This window comes from Gopherus flavomarginatus, chromosome 1 (genome assembly GCF_025201925.1).
Source record: "Gopherus flavomarginatus isolate rGopFla2 chromosome 1, rGopFla2.mat.asm, whole genome shotgun sequence".
NCBI lineage: Eukaryota > Metazoa > Chordata > Testudines > Testudinidae > Gopherus > Gopherus flavomarginatus.
Window position 1 is genome coordinate 98,023,156 of NC_066617.1, and position 24,983 is coordinate 98,048,138.

At 43.7% G+C, this 24,983-nt stretch overlaps 1 protein-coding gene across 10 annotated transcripts in view; it reads right to left on the reverse strand.

Moving 5' to 3' along the window:
* The window catches only part of TNRC6B (trinucleotide repeat containing adaptor 6B), a 217,752-nt gene that overhangs the window by 96,813 nt on the left and 95,956 nt on the right, over positions 1 to 24,983 (reverse strand). For 9 of the 10 annotated variants that reach the window (XM_050916818.1, XM_050916884.1, XM_050916874.1 and 6 more), the window contains one exon: positions 4,924 to 5,011. In XM_050916818.1, coding sequence (XP_050772775.1) covers positions 4,924 to 5,011 — 88 coding nt within the window. Of the gene's footprint in view, positions 1 to 4,923; positions 5,012 to 5,609; positions 5,749 to 24,983 lie in introns of all 10 variants that reach the window. The other variant, XM_050916828.1, reaches the window with a different exon arrangement.

Sequence of the window (24,983 nt, forward strand, 5' to 3'; positions counted from 1 at the left end):
ATCTATAAAAATCCTGCCTCAGCCTAGGAGGATATGGGCGGTGTTGTTGCAGTTGGGGCTTGAAATGTTGTAGTTGGGTTACAAGGGTGTGCATACCCAAAAACTTCATAGTCACCTGGGAGTCTTTGAGAATGTGGAGCTTGGAGTTTGTTTGCTCCGAAAATAACTCTGCACCTTCGAATGGTAGGTCTTTCAGGGTTTGTTGCACCTCTAGGGGCAACCCAGATTCCTCAGGAGTAGCCATGAGTAGAGCTCATGGCTACTGGCAAGGGTGAGGGCAGCTGAGTCCAACGAAACCTGGAGGGAGGTTCACGCCATTGCCTTCCCTTCATCAATGATAGCCAAGAACTCGACTGTGGAGTTTGGTGGAATCAGCTCCTTCAACTTCAACATGGAAGCTGTACCTGCTGAGGCTAGCTTGCTGGTTAGCTATCCTCAGCTGCAAGCCCCCAGCTGCGCAGATTTTCCTGGTGAAAAGTTCCATCCTTTTGACTCCTTGTATTTAGGGGCCAGGCCTTGCTGCCCCATCTCTCTCATTCATCACTGATACTACAAGAGAGCACGGTTGCAGGTGAGAGAACAGGTACTCGTATCCCTTGGAGGGAACGAAGTACTTGCACTCTATGCCCTTGGCGGTGGGCGGGACTGAGACAGAGGTCTGCTACAGAGTCTTAATATTGCTCTGGATAGTTTTTATCAGTGGCAGAGCTACCCTGGACAGTCCCTCTGGCGCAAGGATGTCAACCGGGGGTCTTCATGTTCAACAACCTCCTCCGCCTGTAACCCCATGTTACGGGCAATCCTTCATAGAAGGTCCTGGTGGGCCTTGTGGTCAATTGGGGGAAAGCCTGACGTTGAAACTCCCACCACCGCTCTGTCTGGGGATGAAGATGAGGAGGCCAGAAGTGGTACGGGGTCCTCCTGACCCTCCGGCTCCCTGACCACCTCCTGTTCAGCATCTGGGACCCCTGTATCCTGGCCTTGCAAATGGGTCATGCCTCGGAGGTGACCTGGGCCAGCTGTGGGGCTTGTGCCAAGGTCGCCTCAGAACCACAGGGCATAGGCCAATCTTTGGCTGTCTGGGGTGGTCGGTGCTCTGAGGCCACCAAACAGGAGCTCCTCGAAAAGGAGCCCTGGGCCTGGTGGTAAGCCCAGGGGGTCCAAAAAGGCCATTGCACCAGAGGTTGTCATTGGGGTTGCCAGGCCATTGGTGCCCCTCCCCATCACTTGTTGGCTTTATGCCTGCTGCAACGGGAATAGTATTAGTCACCATCTGAGGCAGAAGACACGGATCTTGACTGAGATGACCACGGTGGTGCCACATGGTACTGCGCTGGAGTTGATGATGCAGGGGACCAGTGTCAAGATGCCTGGGCTGGGGATCCGGTGCTGGTCCTCTCTCAGAGCCGGGGATGGCTGCTTCTCCCTCATCGGTGGCGGGCAATGTCATGCTGCTGGTGTCAGGGAACCTCTTGCGGAGTCCAGTGCTGGAAAGTGGTGCCTTGAGGATGGTGATCTGGAGCGGTGCCGGGCAGGCGAGGGTGACCATCGCATCATGGTCATCTTGCTTCTAGACCAGGGGCGGGCAAACTTTTTGGCCTGAGGACTGCACTGGGAGCGCCGGTTAGGGAAGAGGGCTGTGGCCTGGCCCCTACCTCCTATCTGACCCCCTGGACTCCTGCCCCATCCAATGCTCCCTGTTCCCTGATAGTCCCCGTCCCCCGGGACCCCTGCCCCATCCACACATCCTCGCTCCCTGTCCCCTGATTTCCCCCAGATCTCCACCACCCCATCGAACCCCTCCTCTCATTCCTGACAGTTTCCCCCCCCCCGGGGACCCTTACCCCACCCAACCACATCTTCTCCCTGTCCCCAACTGCCCCCGGAATCCCTGCCCCTGACTGCCCCCTGCTGCCCCATCCAACCCCCCTCCTTCCTGACTGCCCTCTGGGAAAACTGCCCCCATTCAACCCCGTTTCCCTCCCAACCACCATCCATACCCCATGCTGCTGCCACCATGTAACACAGAGACTGTGTCAGGCCCAGCTCTGCAACTGCGCTGCCCCAGGAGCTCACAGCCCTGCCGTCCAGAGCATTGCGCCGGAGCTAGTGAGCTGAGGCTGCGGCGAACATTGGGTGAGGGGCTGGGGGTGAGCCTCCCGGGCCAGGAGCTCGGGGGCTAGGCAGGACAGTCCTGCGGGCCGGATGTGGCCCACCAGCTGTAGTTTTCCCCCTCCCGCCCCCCCGTTCTATATGGTGCCGGTCGCAGTGGCAGCTGGGGCTTATTGCTAATCACTGGGGGCTGAGCAGCCATCATCGATATTAAGTCTCTAGTGGCTTCAAAAGCGTCCAGGATGGAGAGTAACTCCAACTCCTCCACCTGGCATTGCCCATCCCAGGAGTCGCTGTGCCGTGGGAACTGAAGTCGATGTCGCTGACTCTTACTGCCTGGATGCCAAAGGCTCCTTCACGGGACGCCCCAGTACCATGCCTGCAGGTCCTGCAGTTTTCTGCACTGGGGAGCACTCTGTCGACTTTTCTATGTCGTTTGCATGGCACCGCTGAATGCAAGCGGTGCCGGGTTGCCTCTTCATCCTGTAGTGCCAGTGCTGAGGGTCTCATAGACTAGATTCCTTCCTCAGCACTATGTCACTTACCAATGCCAGGGCACTCCATACGGACGCGCTCGGTGCAGGATCCTGGTGGTCCACAGCAGACTGGGGACGAAGGGCGGATTCCATAAGCAACTGCTTCAATCGGAAATCTCGCTCCTTTTTAGTTATGGGTCGAAAAGCCCTGCAGATCTTGCAGCTTTCTGTCTGGTGTGCCTCCTCCAGACACATCAGACAAGTCGTGGGGGTCATTCGTTAGCATAGGCTTACTGCAAGTTCTGCAGAGTTTAAAGCTTTGGGCTCTCACAGCATGCCCTAGAGTCCAAGGGTGGGTTGGGATTGGGGAAAGCCGTTCCCAAACCTCACTATATACAACTAATAACTAAGATTAACTACAACTAAACTAAGCTAAGCTAATTATAATGAAGAACACTAAGGGAAGCACTTGCTAAGTAAGCGACCGCAGTTCCAATGACAGTCACTGGTGGTAAGAAGACACGGAGGAGGGGCTGAGTTGGCCGGGTCATATATTGAGCACCATGAAGGCACCACTCCAGGGGGATCCACAGCTGACCTGATGGGAGCTGCTAAGGGGAAACCTTCTGACAACTGTGCGCACACACCTGACTGGAATTGACATGAACAAACACTCAAAGAAGAATGTCAGTCATTTTATTTTTTATACTCCACTATTAAGTAGTGATAGGGAAGAGAAATGTTATCAGATGTACTAATGAAACCTCAATCAGTAGATTCAGAAACTCTCTTGTAACAGGTTTGGGATAAATCAAATCAGATCTTCTAGTAAATGTACTCAAACAAGCTATACTGATATTAATACTTTTATATCAATGTAACTGCACTATAAAATGCATCCACACTGGAGGCTGCACTGTTAACTGTATCAGTTCCTAAACTAAGGCCTTGGCTACACTGGCACTTTACAGCGCTGCAACTTTCTCACTAAGGGATGTGAAAAAACACAACCCTGAGCGCAGCAAGTTACAGTGCTGGAAAGCGCCAGTGTAAACAGTGCTGTAAGCTAATCCTCTCAAGGAGGTGGAGTACCTGCAGCACTGGGAGAGCTCTCTCCCAACGCTGGCGCAGCAACCACACTTGCACTTCAAAGTGCTGCCGCAGGAGCGCTCCCGCAGCAACGCTTTGGAGTTTAAAGCGTAGCCAAGCCCTAAGGTAGGTAAACTGAAAGAACAATTGTATATAGACAAGACTTTAGTAGGCCAAAGTGAAACTGGCATGGGAGAATTTCAGTGTAGCCCTCTTTCAGGAAGAATCCACATAGCATAACTGAAACAATACCAACTCAAGTACTCAGTGACATGAATAGGTTCCGTTGGCATCGCAAGAACAGACAGCAGTTAGCTTCACTTATGAGGATTCCTTTCTGCTCCTGATTTAAATGGATGTTTATTAATACAAACATGGAAATGTTTCAAACAGACTCTTTTCATGTTACAATTTTTGTCAGTTCCTGAAACAGTTTTCTAGACTTCTTGAAAGACATTTCAGGTAACACTTCCATTAGCAAACTGACTGCTCAGAATTACTAGCTGGGCACAACTGTTTACTCTGCCCCTCCCCCCCATTTCTCTAAGACTGAAGATTCAGAAAAAGATGCATCATAAAAGGGGATTTACTATTAAATATCCACTTATTCCTTCTCTTTTATGCCCCCTCAAAATAAAAAAATTGCATTATTTATCTTTCCTCTCCCAAATGTAAGTTCTGAGCTTACACTCAATTTCACTGTAGAGTGAGGTATATATTAAAAAAAATAAACCCAACAGCTGGAGGTGCAAGGATCAGAAGAACCACTATTCAGTCCCCTTGCAATAACTGTCTTCATGATGTTATAAAGCAGTAATCTCCTCCTCCCTCCAGTCCTCTAAAAATAACAAAAGACATCCAAACCATACCATACAATTAAACTTTAAGCAAACTAACACAAAACTCAGAATCCTCAATGAGGCATTGCCATACTTGCCATACAGACAATGAAGCATTTTCACAAAGACTCAGTAAGTAAAGAAGCAAACACTTGCTGAACAGGATTCTATATACACCTCTACCTCGATATAACGCTGTCCTTGGGAGCCAAAAAATCTTACCGCATTATAGGTGAAACCGTGTTATACTGAACTTACTTTGATCCATCTGAGTGCGCAGCCCCGCCCCCCCCAGAGCACTGCTTTACTGCATTATATCCAAATTCGTGTTATACCGGGTGGCGTTATATCAAGGTAGCAGTGTATTTAACAATTGGGAGTAGGGAGACTTCAAATATCAAACCTACCTTCTGAGTAGATTCCTTCTTTTTCTTATCCTCTTTCTTCCTTTTCTTGTCTTCCATTAACTGTTCTTCCCTTTCTTGCTCCTTCTCTCTGTCAAAACCAAATAATTTATCAAGACACAGTCAAACTATGTGTGCACGCATACATATTCACACTCATTTTCTCTCCATTCCTCTGTCAAGGAAAGTTCTCTCTTCCATCACTAATCTGACAGATAAGAGAACATGGGCAAATATTTTAGTCCACTCAGAATCTGCTCCTGGGGCTTTATATCAAACCCAGATTGTAATTTGTATTTGATAGTTCAATATGGTCCCAATCCTGCAATCTGCAGTGCATGAGAAAACCCCTGTACCTACAGAATGTCCCATTCAAGTCAAACCTTGTATACATTAAAGTACATGCCTGCGAACAACCCAAAGAGGATTTTTTTAAAATGCTCATGAAATTGGGCTGTACTATCTTTATTATTTCCTGAAAAATCCTGTGCATTTTTCCCCTGACAAAATATAGAAACTGTAATTCTAATATATAATGCTTTGGTCTCATATGGCATTTATCTTTACAAGTGAGAGATTGTACATTTGCTTGTAGCTATGTCATTTGTAAGCCATTAGGTGTGTCATATCAAATCCAAACCATCATCATTTATTATACACAACTTTAATTTCTAGGATATTGTACCCACCTACAGTATTTTTTGCGATGAAGCATACATTAAAAATGACATTCCAGGGTATCTTTTTTCATAGGCATTTTTTTCTCCAAAAAATTTCTCTTGGGCAGATGCTGCCGTTGTCATGCTATCATCTTTGTTGCTATGTTTTCTATTAAATATGAATGTGCCAGAAAGTGATTGGTTAATTCACCACATCTATGCTACAGGGTGAGCTGTTTCTATGGTGAGTCACATTTTCATTTGACTGGCGATCCTCATCCACTCCAAGGGAATTTGGACCAACAAAATATCAACTCGCCTGGAATAATTTCATTCTACTAGGTGGAGGTTAGCACAACTAACATAAAAAAAAATTTGATGGCTGATCAAGGTATGAGGGTTTTTGCAGGGTAGGGTGTGCAAAGGAAGCAGGAAGAAGGTATCCAGTACATTTTGAAGATAGACAGTAGCTTACAGATATAATTTACCGTGTTTCTTCATGAGGAAAGAGATTCAAGTGGCAGATATACACAAAGTATTCAAACTATTTTAATGTAGATTAATGCATAGCACCGTCAGATTTATAAAGCTTTGAGATGCAAACAGTTAATACATAGATATGTTTATACTGTACTGGAATAGGCAAAAGACATATTGCTGTTGACTGAAATGCTTATGTCACAGAAGTACAAGACTTTAGGGGAAAAAAAGCTTACTTTAACACAGGACTACAAATTACCCAAAATAAAGTGCCCTCTCTTGTGAATAGGTTTGAACAAGAAAGTTGAAAAAAATATCTAGTACCCCTTCATCAGAGATAGCTACTCCAGAGGTTTCCTCCCACAGATTATCCTACTTTAGTTGGCTTCTAAATTTGCATCTCACATGCTATTACCACACTCATGTGTACAGAAAGGCATTTGTGTAACCAATCTCTGAATTTACACATATAAAATCCTTTCCTGAAGCCTGATATAGACAAGGAGTTTAAGCAGCTCTCTTTGCACATCCCAGCTGCAAGGGTTCCAGGGAGATTAACAGAACAATTATCTGGTCTCCTGAGCTCAGGCTATCCTGCTGAAAAGAGAAACATGGTCTCTCTATATCCACCATCCTTCTGTCTATGAGCAAATGGAGTGCATACAGACTGGCAGGTCCCCATTTCACAGAATTCAAAGCAAGTATGTCATGTCAAGCTGAACAGCTTGCTATACACACCCACAGTCTACTAGTTTATAGACCAGTTCAGTTTTCACTCTCTCCTTTGCTCCACAAAATGTCAAAGTGCACTTTCCAGCTCTACGCCATGGCAATGACAAATCTCACCATTCTTCAGTTGTACTGACAAGCATATGATAGGGAGTGAAGAGGAGCACCTACTCTATACTTGCTATAACTATAAAGAGAAGGATAGCAACCCTCCTGTATACAATACTATAAAATCCCTCCTGGCCAGAGACACCAAAATCCTTTTACCTGTAAAGGGTTAAGAAGCTCAGATAACCTGGCTGACACCTGACCCAAAGGACCAATCAGGGGACAAGATACTTTCAAATCTTGGGGGGGGAGGCTTTTGTTTGTGTGCTCTTTGTTTTGGGGGTTGTTCGCTCTTGGGACTAAAAGGGACAGGACATCGATCCATGCTCTCCAAATCTTTCTGAACAAGTCTCTCATATTTCAAACTTGTAAGTAACAGCCAGGCAAAGGCATGTTAGTTTATCTTTGTTTCCTCAACTTGTAAATGTTCCTTTTGTTAGAGGGTTTACCTCTGTTTGCTGTAACTCTGAACCTAAGGCTAGAGGGGGTTCCTCTGGGCTCTTTAAATCTGATTACCCTGTAAAGTTATTTTCCACCCTGATTTTACAGAGATGATTTTTACCTTTCTTTAATTGAAAGCCTTCTTTTTAAGAACCTAATTGATTTTTCCTTGTTTTAAGATCCAGGGGAGTTGGATCTGGACTCACCAGGAACTGGTGGGGGAAAGGACGGGGAATGGTTAATTTCTCCTTGTTTTAAGATCCAAGGGTTTGGATTGGTGTTCACCAGGAACTTGGTTGAGAACTCTCTCAAGGCTACCCAAGGAAGGGTTATAGTACTTGGGAAGGAGATATTCTGGGACGGGGAAGCAGGTGAGGGTAGACAAAGTTTCCCAAATAATTCATAAATAAATTTGGGTGGTGGCAGCAAAACCAAATCTAAGTTGGTAGTTAAGCTTAGAGGTTCTCATGCAGGTTCCCACATCTGCACCCTAAAGTTCAGAGTGGGGAAGGAACCTTAACAATACTTTCATGGAATTAAAAGAGTAAAAACTAAACAGATTTTCATTTTTGTTTGAGCCTGTGTTTGTAACCAAAATATAAATCAAACTCTCTATTCTGATACTCAGATTTTAAGCTATTAAAACAGAATCAGTTTGTTCTTTCATGCTGTAAAGATATTTTAAAATAACGTAGCATTAAGTATGCTTTCTGGTCTTTATGTGCCATTTATAAATAGTACAAACTGAAAAGCAATTATTTCTAGTAGTATGTGCAAGATGTTAAAGAGCTATACAAAAGGATCTGCTGAAAGAGTCACTAAAAATGTAATTCAATTACAACAACTTGTGATGTCAAAAACACCAGACTTAGCAGTAGTGGACAGCTGGGTCTAACACCATGCCATGTGGAAAAGTTTCTCTTTTAAAGTAGTTTCCCTCCTTTTGGAAGTGGGCGGGCAAGGATTAAATGTGTAGGGAAGGAAATCAGGACAAGAATTCTGTGCAGCCAGGCACATAAAGCTGAAGATATAATTTACCACAGGCTGTAATCGAAACAGAGCTATGGACAGTAGCTTTGAAGATTATAAATTAAAGATCTAGCTGTAGTTATTTGCTTTAGTGATGACATACTGAAGGGAAGGTGATTACAGGAGATGCCTGCCTTCAGGAGTACCCAGAAAATTAAGCTAAAGGAATCAGTGTTAAGACAGTGGAGAACCTCCTGTCTCTGAATCACTTAACCTCTCTTTCATTCTATGAATTATTTTACAAGGATATTTTAATATTTTACAAAAGATTATGCTTATTAGAACATCTGTCAAAAACTGCATCATATAACAAATATAAACAATATTTTGTAATTATTTAGGCCTCGATTCAGCAAATGTAAGCATGTGCTCAAGTTTCATTGAGTTCAATGGGATATAAGCATTTGTGAAAGTGATTTGCAGAAGAGAGGCATAATACAGAGGATCCCAAACTCTTGACAAACGTGAATTAAGCCTCATAAAGCCCTGTAAGGTAAGAAATTATCCCTATGTAATGGATGGAGAATCTGAGGCACAGAAAGTTTAATGAAACACCAATAACTAAAAACTAGTCAATTAGGAAAAAAATCAGCTAAACAGTTTCAGATATCACGTGTACCTCTGAGTTCCACTGCCAATTTTTGTGATTGTATAATCACATTTTCCCATTGTAAACCATATTTCTTTCTTTCTCCTGCAGTTGGGTCCAAGACCCATACAAACTGGGGAAACTGACCAATGAGAGACCTGAAACTGCTGTATTACACCAAGTGCTGTCAAACACACAAAGGTGAAAAAAAGGAAATAGACTGGAGAAAGTGTTCTGGTACAATAGTATCAAATGATATAACAATAGATATAAAATTTCATACAAATGTGACTTTCATTTTGAAAGCGTCCTACAAACTCTTGTATCAGGATCACATGCAAAGCCTGCAAAAAGCTGCAAACAGAACCCAGGAATCCTACCTACCAGTGCTTTCCCCCCATTCTAGGAGTCCAGAGCACACATGAATTATGTCTAGTGAATGACTGCTTTGACTGACAAGTTCAACATTGAAAGGTAATGTATTAGCTCTAAATTAGCAAACAAAGTAATACAATGGCATGGGGTCCTGTTTTTGTTTGCAACACAGTTTATCAGCGGATCAACACTTCACATCTCTGAAAAGAAAGTTTGCTAAGCTGCAAGGAAGGGCAAGCATTTTACTCATCATCCGTATAAAAGCCTGTGTATATTTTTAAAGGTCTATCTATCCAACAGCTGTGCTGTAATATTTTTTCAAAATCTCATATTCATAACTTTTTATTGTCAATAAAATAATTCTGGTGGCCTACAATAAAATGCATTTTCTATCTTTAAAAATAAGCATAATTCATCTCGACAGTTTTTAAAAGAACGGAATTTGTGGGTTTTAATCCCTCAACTTCATTTTATGCTTTTAAGAAGTATCATAATGGGGACTTAACACATTCACAAGATCTACTTATTAAAGTCTTGAGGACAAACACTTTTGCCTAAAACAGCACTGAGAAGCAGGATTTATTTAGTCAGAGAAAGGCAAGCTCTCCAGCTGTCCACAATTATTTTATACTATTTTGTTAAGCGCTTCTAAATTATCTAACAATATAGGAAGACTGGCCTAGATTTTCAAAAGTGATTAGGGAACACTGAACATCCATCCTCTGAAATTCAGGCTCTACTAGTATGTTTCAAGTTTGGCATCCAAAATCATTTAACTGTTTTGAAAATCCTGGCTTTTATTAGATTTAGCAGAAAATTTGTATTTTTATTTCTCAGAAATCTGCATGTACCAAAGATTCCTTATTGCTGAAGTCACACTGTCTCTGACCCAGAAAGATCACACAAGCTTTCAGAAGTTCTCGTGTTCCCTAACTCAAGGCAGAAAATAAGGTGCATTGTAGTGTGTTATGTCAGAGTTTCTGACCAGTAAAGATTGTATGTATAAGCACATGTATAGGTAAAATGCTACATATTGGTCTCTATACAAAAGAGAAACTATATAGTCTACTTTTAAAGTGAGAACTATGACTAAAAATATGCACAAGATGGAAGATAAACATCACAATACATAAGCAGGAAATGTGGATTTCTAGGAGTTCAGAAATAGACTTTTAGCACAGTGTCAAGCAACACTTTATACATCTCTATCCCGATATAACGCTGTCCTCGGGAGTCAAAAAAAATCTTACCGTGTTATATTGAACTTGCTTAGATCCGCCTGAGTGTGCAGCCCTGCCCCCCCGGAGCGCTGCTTTACCACGTTATATCCAAATCCAAATTCGTGTTATATCAGCCCACATTATATTGGGGTAGAGGTGTAACTGTATGAAGCAATCTTTTTGTGTTTGCCCTGTGGACTCTAAAAAAAGATCAGCAATTTGGATGTTGGCATTCTTCTAGAAAATAGGTTTTCCAGCAGTATATCTTCCCAACAGATTTAACTTCAGTTATCTACACTCCCATAAGAGCAGCTACAATGGAAAAACACCACTGAAGCTTGTGTCCATGACGGTGCTACATGCATTCACGAGTGGCATTAAGACTTGTAGGGGGACATCCCATGGTTATTTTCACTGCAGTAAGCTGAGCCACTTCATGAATTCTTTTCAGTCAATTGTGGGTGAACTCGTCTGTCATTTCTGGACACAGGAACTGTAGAAAGGCGATGGAGCACTCAAGCGGAGCAGACCTGCATCCACACTGCAGAGTGGTCAAGTTAGCTGTTGATGAGCTGTGCTAACTCAGGCTTTAGCCTACGCCTGACAGGCCAGGCAACTCAAGTTAAAAACACCACCCCATTCAGGTTAAATGTTTTTTTGTGCAGACAGGACCTGAGTTACAGGCCACATCTGAGATAACTGCGCAGCAAAAACAAGCATCAAGTGATCTCTGACAGTTCCAGACAATCAATGGGGAATGCAAGACAACCACTGGAAACAGGCCACAATTTTCAAACCTGAGTGCCTAAAATAGGAACTCAATCTATACTTGGGCACCTAAGTAAAAGTGGCTAGATTTTCAGAGACGCCAACCACCCAGAACTTCCACTGAATTCTGTCAGTACAAATACCAGCTAACTCAGCAGCTCTGAAAAATCAATTTTTTAAACATAATGAACTTTAGGCAGAAAAACAGCTCATGTAAGAAACCTGGTGTTGCAAATCAAAGGGTATGTGTACACAGGGATAAAAAAAACTACAGCTAGCCTGGATCAGTTGACTTGGGCTTGTGGGGTTCAGGTTCTAGGCCTGAGAAATAGATGTGTAGACATTCAGACTTGGGCTGGAGCCGAAGCTCTGGGATCCTATGAGGTACAGGATCCCAGAGAGCCCAAAGTCTACAAGTGAATTTTAGCTCCACAGCCTGAGCCTGAGTCAGCTAACCTAAGCCAGCTACAAACATGCTGCGGGTCTTGTATCCCTGTGTAGACAAACCCCAAGAGGCTCAAAAAGGGACTTCATTAATTGTGTAAAGACCATGTTTAAATCCCATAACACTGCAGACTCTTTCAAATATGTTGTTATGCTGCACTCTCATAATAAGCCTGACAACAAACGGCTGTACAGAAATTCAACAGACCAGATATCCTTCAGCATGAAAACGCTTTAAATGAGCTCTCCAACTCAATTTGAGCATATCAAGTTTCAGAAAAATTGAATGAGAAGCATTCAAATCACTTTTTGTTAGTTTGAAACATCATCTTTGGGGGAACAGGTCATCCAGATACAAGAGTAACTGTGTAGTTGGAGAGAGCAATGAGTAAGTCTGTGGTCCAATTGCACTACTCTGACCCTGAATGGACAGTGAGCCACTTACAAAATTACTTAAGGTCAAGGTCACACCACAGTACTAGCTCAATACAGCTGAGACAACAAAGCCAGAAGTCAGAAGTAGAGTATGAATTTATATAATAAAATCTCATCACCAGGTAGAGAAAAATTGATACATAATTTTACTTAATAAATGGAGTGTATCAACATAAATAAAACAATATTCATACTGCTTTTACTGGATATTTTTATTATTTAAAATTATCATTCGTGTTTTCCAAAGACAAAAGTTATTTGTCAGTCAGGCAGTCAGCGTAGCCTGCTTTCTTGGCGGAAAACCAAAGCAACGTCATTGTAAGGAGTCTGCTTTCTCCAAAGAGCATATCTGGAACAACTGATATGCTTTACCATAGTAAAACATCATAAATTTTAAGTTGCTGTAGAACATAATCAGACTACAGTATATTTAAACTACTAACAGAGTATTTCCCTTTAAAGGTAGACTTATCACAGACATTATTATTCAATGTCCCTGTCAAATAACGGAATATTATTTATTCTCTATTGAGCACCACCTATAGTCGTGGGAATCTACTCAAGAAGATGTGGTCCCTACTCAAAGAAGCTTATAATTTTAAAAACTGGACAGAAAATACAACTCATACACAAGATGCCTTATGACCAATGATTGGAAGGTTCAATCTCACAGCTGTATAGCTGGTTTTGTCTGGTTTTAATTTCTCTTGTAGGTTACCAAAGGGGATTTCGCTAACGTAACTCAGCAGAAATTAAAACAGATTTTCTTTATTTGTTACTTAAAGGAAAAATTCAAAAGTAATAAATGGCCATTATTAAAATTCAGCAAGTTTTCTGTTTCCCCTCCAAATTTAACTGAAGTGTGATTTTAAACAAATGTAGTTAAACCTGTACAAACAGCTGTGTGGACATTCTTATTTTAATTTAGTTTAAATCGATGAGGAACAGGTTTAAACTTAACGGAAACGAACCACTCAAAATAAGAGTCTACACAATGGTTTGTGCACCAGTTTAATTTATCTGATGTAGACAAGGTCACAGAAAAGAAAGTGCCTTGAGCTACTCAACAGTAAGTCATCACACTTATTAATGAGCAGATGTAACTGATTTGAAAGAGACAGTTGTTCATTTGGCCACTGTCCTCAGAAGAATGGTGTCTGATGCGCCCCGAAGACATTAGTGGTGTTTGGAAGGAAGAGGGGCAAACCACAGTTTTAAAATGTGGATTATAATGATGTTTCAGGTACAGTCAAAGATAGAGAGGTAAAATACATGGGGAAAAAGTTAGGGCATTTGTTTCAATTTGTATTTAATTATATCAACAGAGCTGAAGCTCCCGTAGAAGTTATCCACAGTAGATTAAATTAGCCAAGGTACAAAGCCAATTAAAGAGACATGAACAAAGTTCTAAAATTTGAGCAATGCTTCCTCCTCTCCCTCCACTTGTCAGTTTGCAAAATCCACATAGAATTCATTATTTCTCCTAAACAGCAACTGGGGAGTGGTGGAAGCTGCCAACATGCATGCATGTGCATTCATGATAGAAAAACATTGATAAGATGAGTCAGATTTTAAAAAGGTGATAAAAATAATTTTAGAAAGTCTATTTGCTGAAGTATCCAGTTACAAGTCTATGTAACTAAAACCGTGATCACTTCCATTTATTGAAAAAATGCTAGCACTACTATACATCTATTCAGGACTTCAAAGGTTCAAAACTATCAGCTAAACAATTTGATTTATTTTTTAAATGAGGTCTTAGTGTTGGTGAAAGCCCCATTATCTAAAAATTATGGATAGTTTTTACCCAGAAAGAACTTTTGTGGCTATGAAACCCACAAACAATAGGTAGAGTGTAGAATGAGTAATTCATTTACCACAACAAATTCAACACACCGAAATCTCAGACTGATAAGGGAATCAGGCTGCAAAAAGCTTGCCTGTGAGCACTGGTGGCCTTCAGAGAAGAAAGTAAGAGTTAAGATCTCTCTTTTTAAACCACAAGCTGTCTCTTCCCTCCAAAAAAAACCCATCACAAAAAACAAAACAAAAAACCCCACCTACCTTACTATAAAAAGAATTCCACGGTAATAGGAGAGGATCTACCTGGCAAAAGATCCCTCTCTCTCTCTCTCTCCCACCATACTTTGGGTGAAGTCTTCCCTTCAGCGGCAATCGGGGGTGAGCCTTTGGAAGGCTGAATTTTCACTTTAAGAGGCAGGGCTGGCCTTATAGAAAATGGTGCCCTGAGTGAACTTGTATTTTGGCCTCCTGCCCCCCCCCCACCATTGCCCCTGGACCCCACTGCCTCCCCTGACCTCCAAAAGTCCCCCCTAGCCCCAATTACATCCCAAGGATTCCTCACCTCCCTCCAGCTCCCTATCCATCCCACTGCCCCCATGCCCCGCTGTCTCCCCCACTGCCCCAAGCTCCCTTCCACGGCCTCACACCCCAGACCTACCCCGCTGCTTGCCTCTTGACCAGATGAGCCCTGATCATAGTGCTCTGGGCAATTGCCCATGTCACCCAGCTCACTGTTAAGGACAGCCTTGTTCAGGGGGACTCTGCTAAACTGAGACCAAGGGCATGTTTACACTGGCAGAGTTAAAGCACCACTCAGAGAATGCTGAAGGGAAACCGCTGTCGTGTTCACACTGTCAGCTGCCTGCGCAATAGCGTGTTCACGCTTGCTGCGGTATTCAGAGTGGTGCACTCTGGGCAGCTATCCCACAGAGCATCTCCTCCTCTTCTGCCGCTAAGAGCTGTAGGAAGGTGGAGGAAGTGGCGGGGCATCCTGGGTCCTATCCCAATGACCTGTGATGCATTGCTTCACATCTTGGCAATCCCTGTGCTTTCATCCACATTTGGCACCATCTTTCAACAGTTTATGTACTGTGCGCCCTGCCTCTTCGGCCTGCAGGAATGGATCCCGCACTGTTGACCAGTATGCTGCTCGCTCTGACAAACATGTCACAAATGGAATTGGAGCTATTTGTTAAAATACAAAGGGGAGAAGAGTGCGACATTGATTTTGCCACATGTAGTAGCTATGACACGATATTGCTTGTGGCATTCACGGAGGTGCTGACCACAGTGGAATGCTGCTTTTGGGCTCAGGAAACAAGCACTGAGTGGTGATCACATTGTCATGCACGTCTGGGATGATGAATAGTGGCTGCAAAATTTTCGGATGAGGAAAGTCACATTCATGGGACTGTGGGATGAACTCGCCCCAGCCAAGTGGTGCAAGGACACAAGAATGAGAGATCCCCTATCGTTGGAGAATTTGTGTGGCGATTGCACTGTGGAAACTGGCTACTCCAGACTGTTACCGATTGGTCGCTGATCAGTTGTGAGTGGGAAAGTCTACTGTTGGACTCGTGTTGGTGGAAATGTGCAGGGCCACTAATCGCATCCTGCTCCGAAAGACCATGATTCTGGGCAACATGCATGACATTGGGGATGACTTTGCACAAATGGGCTTCCCTAACTGCAGAGGGGCAATAGATGGCACGCATATTCCAATTCTGGCACCAGATCACCTAGTCACTGAGTACATTAATCACAAGGGGTATTTCTCAATGGTTCTCCAGGAGCTTGTGGATCACCGTGGGCGTTTAACAGACATTAACACAGGCTGGTCTGGAAAGGTGCATGATGCACGCATCTTTCAGAACGCTTCCTGTTCAGGAAACTGCAAGCAGGGACTTTCTTCCTGGACCAGGAGATCACCATAGGGGAAGTCGAAATGCCCACTGTGATCCTGGGAGACCCTGCCTACTCCTTAATGCCCTGGCTTGTAAAGCCATACATAGGGCAACTTGATAACAGCAAGGAGCGGTTCAACAAGCAGAGAATGACTGTAGAGTGTGCTTTTGGACATTTAAAAGCTTGCTGGCACTGCCTTTATGGGAAGCTGGACCTGGCCGATGACAATATTCCTATGCTTACAGCTGCATGCTGTACACGCCATAATATTGGGAAGGGAAGGGTGAAAGCTTCACTCAGGGCTGGACGGCAGAGGCTCAGCGCCTGGAGGCTGAGTTCAAACAGCCACAGATCAGGGCTATTAGAGGGGCACAGCGCAGGGCCATAAGGATCAGGGATGCCTTCAGGCAGCAATCTGAAGCTGAAAGCCACTAATATTTGTTGATATGCTCAGAAGTGCAGTGCTTGCAATGCTAGGAGGTGACTGGTGCACATGATGCAATATGTGGGTTTAATATAATTGCATGTTGCTTTGCAGGGCTCTTTTTGCTTTCAATTCAGATTGCTTTCAATCCAACACAATTATTTTATTAAAAGACAACTGGAGGAGAGAGTCAAACAAAAACAAAAAACCCATTGGCAGTGAGGAGGATGGGGGAAGGGGAAGTCCCAAGAAGAGGAGGGGTCCCGGGACAGCTGAAGACTTGTGTATGTCCAGGGATCATATTCAAAACTTCTCCTCTAGAGTACAATGCAGCAGGTACTGTATTTCAGAGGGTCAAGCTGCAGAGGGATGAGTGTTGAGTGCAGTGGGTAGTGGGATTCCGCAGTGCTGGACTATGAGGAGGAAGGAGTGGAATGCCGTGGGTATAGACTGGAGCCAGGAGGTTGATAAGAGCGTGTTGGCGGTGTCCAGGGGGCACATGAGAAAGAGTTTTGTGACAGCAGCTGCAGGGGAAGGCAGGTGCAGAGCTGCTTGATTTGAAGAGCTAGTGTCACCTGCGTCTGCTTGGCGCTCCATAACCTTTAAGAACCACTTTGTGGCTTCATTCTGGCATGCCACTTTCGCTCCCTCTTCTCACTGTCCCAGCACTCCTTCAATTCCTGTTTCTCGGCAGTGGAATGCATCATAACATCACGCAGAAAATCCTCCTTAATTTTTCTTGGATGCTTTCTAATTCTGCACAGCCATTCAGCCACTGATAACAAAATAGGGAGGCTGGGCTCCCAAGGTTATCTCTGAAGTTTAAACACAACATTTTACAGAAGCAATATTGTTTGCAAGACAGACAACACTGGCTCATTGCTTTAAAACACAGTCAGTACTCACACACCTGTCACTAACTGGCTGACCCCAGGAAAGCACAGGAGCCACAAGACCCCAAAATGGTGAGTAGCCGCAGGGGCAGGGTAAATCAGTGTTCCCAGTCCCTGCTGTACACTTTGCAAGTGGCTCTTGGGGACAGACAGCACCGGGGGGCAGGGCCTGATAATCATTCCTGTCCTCACACTTTCCACGGGATAAAGGAAGATATCTCACTGCTGAGAGTGAGCAGGGAATCAAGGGAGAGTCTTCTCCAAGCCTACAGCTTCTGCCCGGGCCCCTATGCGGCTCACTTATCTGCAGCAATGCCCCCCTGCCCCGTGACGGCACAGCGGCACAGAAAAGTTACTGTTAATGGGGGAAGAAACAAAGCAGCTCTGCTGAAGAACCCGCGGCAGCGGAGTGCCCAGCATCTCCATGAGTTTCCTGGAGTTCTCTGAGGGAGATTCTTGAGAAGTGAGGGAGTCAATCAACAGTCTGTTCCACTGCTCAGACTAGGCATTCGGTGGGAGACAAGCCTGCTTTCTGCAACCCTCCTGCCCCCAACAATTCGCTTCAGCTATTCCCAAAATCAGATCCACTTACCAGGGCCCTCCTCTCCTGTTTGCACTTGGCCATGATCCAACTGTTGTGACTGGCTAGCCTCCTCCAGGGTAGAAAAGAGCTCCTGGCTGCATGCATCTCTGACCTCCAGTCATCCTCTGTCTCTGGATCTCCCTCCCCTCCACATCCTCATCCAAGATTTCCTCATTCTGGTTTGGTCCACTCTTGACTGGCACACAAGCCACCAAAGTATCCACAGTGGTCTTCGCAATGGAGGCGGAGTCACCACCGAGCATCACGTCCAGTTCTTTGCAGAACCCGCAGCTTGTGGGCACAGCACCGGAACAGCAGTTTGCCTCCCAAACCTTGTGGTAGGCATTCCACAGCTTCTTCACTTTGACTCTGCACTGCAACCTGTCCCAGTCATTGCCTCTTTCTGTCATGCATCGTGAAATCTGTCCGCAGGTATTGTAATTCCTATAGCTGGAACGCAGCTGGGACTGCACAGCCTCCTCTCCCCAAATGCTGATGCATCCAGCAGCTTGGCATTGCTCCAAGCAGGGGATCACCTGATGCATGGAGCGGGCATGACCACCTGGAAAGATGCACTGAGACTACTGTCTGCATCAAAGGAAGCAAACAGGAAGGGGACTTTCAAAATTCCAAAGGAATTTATGGGATGAGGCTGAAGATTTGTCACCTGAGGGCAGGGCAGTAGAGTTCAAACAGATGACCAGTGAGGTGAGAATAGGCATTGTGGGACACCTCCCAGAGGACAATTGCAGTGCTGTAATCGACTATGATGTCTACACTGGGACCACAGGGCTGTAGCCCCAGCACAGAAAGCTGTACATCTTTGTTGGGGTGGGTTTTTTAAAGAGCTACAACTGTGCAGTTTCTGTGCACTAAATGGCTTGGCAGCGTGTACACCTTGGGAGTTACAGTGGAGAAAGCTGCTTTACTGTGCAGAAACTTGCCAGTGCAGACAGGGCCCAAGAGCCAGGGATTCTGCCTCACACCTCTTCCCAAAGATCAGTGGCAATTTGTCAACTCCCTCTCTCCACTGCTCAAGCAAAAGCAGAAAAAGAATGAAGGTGATAAGCCTCCAGAATACAGAATTTAACACATATGGGAAGTGATAACTGCCCTATATCAAAATGATTTTCACAGTGGGATCTAATTCATGAACGGACTGAAGCTTCACTTGAATATACTGTACTATGAAAGTTATCCATTTTTGAGAAGAGGTAAACCAGTTCTGCTGCACCAATCATTAATAACCCTATCAACCAATAAGTAATTTTTGTAATGTAGACATGACTTAAGATAAATACCGTAACTCCTCACTTAAAGTCATCCCGGTAACGTTGTTACGTTGCTGATCAATTAGGGAACATGCTCGTTTAAAGTTGTGTAATGCTCCCTTTTAATGTTGTTTGGCAACTGCTTGCTTTGTCTACTGCTTGCAGGAAGAGCAGCCCGTTGCAGCTAGCTGGTGGGGGCTTGGAACCAGAGTGGACCGGCAGCCACCATATCAGCTCCCCGGTCCCCTAAGTTCCCTGAGCAGCAGCTGCCTGCAGTTCAGCTGTGTCTCTCCCCCCACTGCCATGTGCTGCTCCTGCCCTCTGCCTTGGAGCTGCTCCCTGAGACTCCTGCTTGCTTGTGGGGGGGGAAGAGGGGGGCTAATGTCAGGGTGTCGTCCCCCCACTCCTGCACCTCGCTTACCCCATAATCCACAGAGTAAGGTGGACAGGACAGGGCTTTGCTGGCAGCAGCTGTGGTCTCAGCAAGCTAATCTAATTAACAAGGCAGTGTACATAAGGGAAATGCGCATATCTCCCTCCTTTTCTGCTGCCTTGTACAGTGACAGAGTTAACCCTTGAGGGCTCAGCCAATTGCTAGTTCTTCATTTAGCAGCAAGGGAAATATCCCACCCTGCCTCCTCCATCTCAACCAAGCTTCACACTCATCATCACTATGTACCAGTATTAAACTGTTTGTTTAAAACTTAGCGAGCGAGCGAGAGAGAGAGTGTGTGTGCGTGTGCGTGTGTAAAATCGTTTGTGTGGTGAAAAAAAATTTCCCTGGAACCTAACCCCCTCATTTAAATTAATTCTTACGGGGAAATAGTATTCGTTTAACATCGTTTCGCTTGAAGTCTCATTTTTCAGGTACATAACTACAACGTTAAGTGAGGAGTTACTGTACGTGCTTTTCTGGGTTCTTCTGTTTTCCAAATTAATGTTTATGAAATTAAAAATCAATTTCTGTCCTTTGAGAGAAATTTTGCAGCTTTTTCCTCCTTTGCACTTATAAGACTTCTCTCCACAATACTAGCCAAAAGAAACATTTTACCTATTTCACTGTGCATATAGAAGTACTTTGGGAATCCTACTTTGCCACACAACATGGGGCTCGAAATGAATACAGGCAATCTGGGAAAAAAGCCAGATGTCAGTTAAAAGATTTCTTATTAGCCTGCAAGTATAGCATGCACAAATATTTGCCAGCATGGTTTTGTACTAAAGGGTTATAAAACTAGAAAGGTTTAGGACATTTACAATCCCAAGAGGTTCACATACCAGTAGGAAAGCTATTAGCTGGAAACTTAACAGAAAAAGAGTTTCACAAGCCCCATCCTTACTGAGGATTTTAGGGGATTTCTAACTGGTTAGGTGCCTCAGACTATGAAAAGAAAGAGAAACTTTTGCTATTATATATGCTACCCTTCCAGATTTCTGATTCAAGAATCCTACAAGCATTTTAACATGAAACACACAAATAGAATGAGCAAGTATTTCTGCAGTTAAAGGGAGAGAGAGTGAGTAGGGCATTAGATTGAGTCAAATACTAAATTCTATTCGCAGCTCTGCCAATGACTCAATTGTGACTTTAGGAAGTTACAACCTTGCTATGACTCAGATTTCCCAACTGTAAAGTGGCAATAATGCTTATAACTTGTGAAGCACTCTGATATCTATGGAACAAGATATATATAAGTACTAAATATTACCTTTGGACAGTCGTTAAAAAGCATACTGTAACACCCCACAGTAGCAAAAGCAATGCTGGCTACTACCTTCGATGACAAACTTGTTACTTCTAAGTATGTTTTAAATGCCCGATGTAGGACAACAAGAATCTTCACATAAAACAATGCTACTGCTGAACTCAGGAATTTTGGGATGAGATACACTACTTGCGGTGATTATCACACAGCTCTCAGGTCAATTATTATGCATATCAGATTCAAAAGTAGGATATTAAATTAGAAAAGTTCACTAGCAGAGAGTAATGTAGTTTTATTAAACCAAATACCTGCTAATCAGCAACTGAGGTGCTAATGTAAATATTATTCTCAGCAGAACATCCAGTTAAAAAATGGCCTGCAAAAGCTATTACAAGTTATTAATCTGGTTTGAAATGATCTTAGATATTCCTTCAGACAGGACTATTATCATCATTGCGTCTGGATGCCACTATCAGCACTGGCGCCTTACTGTGCTAGGGGAGACCCCCCCAAAAAGGTCTCTGCCTCATAGAGCATAAGTAGTATCTTAAAATTCTTACCGAATACAAAATATATTTAAGAGTTGCAAAGACCTAAAATGACAGGAATCGAGACCAGAAATATGTAAACACCTAACATGTTTTGCAGAAAATATATCACTGTGGAGCTATTTAAAAACAATGAACATTTTCTTGATAAGCTACTCAAGGTTCAGACAAAAGTATGCTGGTTAATGAAACAGCCTTATAGAAATGTGGAATTGCTCAGTACTCAATATGTTTGGGATATTTTGGGGTGCTCTCTTAAGATGGCTGCATACTAAAGGTTTATTGTGCAGGTTTTACATTTATTACTGAATGTTTATTTTTAGTTGCTTTGCAAAACAAAACATTACACTAACTTGTTGCTATGAAAACCAAAATATATATCTTACTCAGAGAGACTAATAGCTTTGCATATTTATTCAGATTAATACATTATGGTAAAATTGTGCATTTATAGGGCTTCAAGGTGCCACAATAACATTTAATTTATCAAAATATGACTAAGCTAAATTACTTATTTTAATTGCACTAAACCACTAAAACCAGAATGTGTTTTATCAGCTGAAAAATATATCTTTGTCTTGTTGCATGCCCACAAGGTTGTTACTCATCTGTAAAGCTGCCAATCTTTCACAGAGGTCACGGAAGTCACGGATTCTGTGACTTTCCGGGACCTCCATGACTTCCGCAGCTGCAACCCCAGGCCACTCCCCAACCCCAGAAGCAGCAGTGTCCGCTGGAGCACACACCCATACACACACCCCACAGCAGGTAAGATTTAGTTAAGGGCATTTTTAGTCAGTCATGGGCAGGTCCCTGGCCATGACTTTTTGGTTACTGCCCATGGCCTGTCCATGACTTTTAGTAAAAATACCCATGACTAGATTGTAGCCACACTCATCTGTTATAGGCAGAACTCATAGCATCACTTATTAGTTAAGATTGCCAAACTTAATTATTCAATGGAACGTATCGGGCAAACTGTTTAGGCTGAAATTTTCCATGCTGGAGTATTTGCCTCAAGCTGATTTGGGGGATTTGGGTGGTTCCCCTCCCCCACAATTTTGAACAAAAATGATCCAGCCATTTCTGAAGAAGTAGTGAGGGAAAAAAATGTTGTTTTGCACACGTTTAAAAAAAAATCATTACAACCACTTAATTGAGAAGCTGTAGTACCTCCATGACTTGGAAGCAGAGAATTTAAATTTGTCAATGGAGGGTGGGGGTCACCCTGGGACCAGGGATGTGCTTTTTTTGTCATTCATGTGAAAAACTGCCCAAGTCTGAGCCCATTACAAGCTCTTAAAAACATCCATTTGCACATGCTCAGTAATAGCTTGTTAAGAGTTTGGCAGCTATATTTTCTTAAGATGTTTCTGGCATCGGGGATGCTCCAGAAACTGGAGCTACAGGGCTGAGCAAGACTTTCCTTGCAATTGCTCCTGTGATGTGGGCACCAGAACAGTGCAAGGAGATTCTTTCATCCCCTCCACATTTGAGCCAAGAGTGGGACTCAGCAAGGGGGAAACTGGGACAAGGACCCTGAATGGAGGGTGGACTGGGATTAGCTAAGCAAGGAAGGCAGAGTTCTGTAGGAAAAAAATAGTAGATGATCATGTAATTAAAGTCTATCAAAGTCTACTACAATGCAAATGCACATGAAGATCAAATTAAAGTTGCACAGGCAATCATAATTCTGGCTTTTCTTAGCTTTAAGGTGCTTAATTTTGCAACCTTAACATTCTTTTGATGTAGTTTTTTAATGTAATTTTTAGCATCTGATGAATCAGACCAGAGAGAAATGGAGCCAAGCTCTGGTAAGCTGCTTTTTGAGAAGAAGTGAATAGCTTATTTTAAAGCCACTAGGCATTATATAATCAGTCATGTTGAAATCTAGCTAAAAAGAGATCTAACTACTCAAGAACTTGCAAAAAGGAGGCCCAGACTTGTACAGTGTCACTGTTGGTGTTGTCTTTAGGTCATGCACTACCAATTGAAGTGATTGCAAAGCGTCCTCTGTCAGGAAAGTTTTAGCCAAACTGAAGTTGAGCAGAGATCCTGTGAACTCTATCATCACAGTTGATGCAAGGAATGACTTCTCATAGTTCACCAGTAGTCCCAAGTGGGAGAACAGAGAGAGGATGCAATCTAAGCCTGTTCCAGTCTCCTCCCAGAACGTGCCTCTGATCAGCTACTCGTCCAGATATAACCAAATTTGGATTCCCTAAGGAATCCCTGTGAATCCCTTAGGTATGCCACTGCTATGCCCAGGCAATTGGTGAAAACTTCTCAGTGTCATGAAGAGTCTGAAGGGCAGAACTCTGTATCAGTAATGGTTTGGTTCCATTCTGGACATTAGGTACTTCCTGTGGGCTGGATGGATAGCTATATGGAAGTACACATCCTGCAAGCTAAGCACTACAAACAAGTCTTGAGCTTGGAGTGATAGAATTATTGAGTCAAGCGTTACCGTTCTGAAGCTGAGATTGCATACGTATTTGCTAAGTCTACTCAGGCCTAGGATAGGATGAAGCTCTCTCTCTTCTTATTTTCAGAATGAGGAAATATACGAAAAAGCAGCTTCTTCTCTAATATTCCTGGAGACATTGCTCTACAGCTCTTATTCAAACCAATGAGATTACTTTTCTTAGTAATAGGCTCTTGTAAGAGGGGTCCTTGAAGAGGAATGGTGATGGGAGTAGGAAGTAGTGAGTGGAATTGGATGGGGTAGCCTTGGGCAATAATCTCCAACACCCATCTATCTGATGTTACAGCAGACCATGCCTGATGGAATGGGGTGAGGTGGCTTCTGAACGTTGAGATCCATGGACTCACTCTCATGCAGTTCATGACCTCATCAATTCTGCTGATGAGTCATCACAGCAGATCAAGGAAGGCTGTCACTTCCTGTTGTACCTCGGACATTTCCTGGCATAGTACTTGTCTGTCTGTGGTAAGGTGAGGTACCCTGTCTCTGCTGGTGCATGGTTGAGGGTGGTATGCCTTTGATAGGGCAGGTAAGTATAAATTCCCAAGGAGCATGAAGTCTCCTTCGAATCTTTCAGTGAGTGTAGGGTGCTATCGGTCCATTTGCTGAACAGTTCCAAGCCCTCAGAGAGCAAGTCCTCACATGTGGCTTGTACCCCATGAAGGATGACTGAAGATCAGAGCCACCAGACTCTCTGCACTGTCACCTCAGTGTCCATAGATCAGGCGTGGTGTGTATCGCTGCCTGCCAGGCCATCATGGCCATTAGTCAGCCTTCCTTTATGAGGTATTTCAGCTTCCCCTCTGCTTTCATAAGGGAGGTTTGCCAGGAAGGGCATTACCGTGTTCTCCGTTAAGATGTATTTGGCCAGCAATTCCTGGCAGTTGGCCACTTAAGTGGAGTGAAGCCAAGAGAGCGCCTTTCTTCCAAATGCTTCTAAATTTGGGATTCTGGTCTTGGTAGATTTTGACTTCTGATAGCTAACATGACCAGGGAACCAAGGTTAGGATGGTTTTAAGAGTATTCTAACCAAGAGGGTCTCTGATACCATTTCAGCATGTTTCACCAATGGTGTTATAGTAACCTTGTGACTAGCCCTTGCCAGATCTAGGCAATCCCAGCAGGACCAGCAGCCAACAAAATGTCAAACAACTTGTGGGACTCTTCA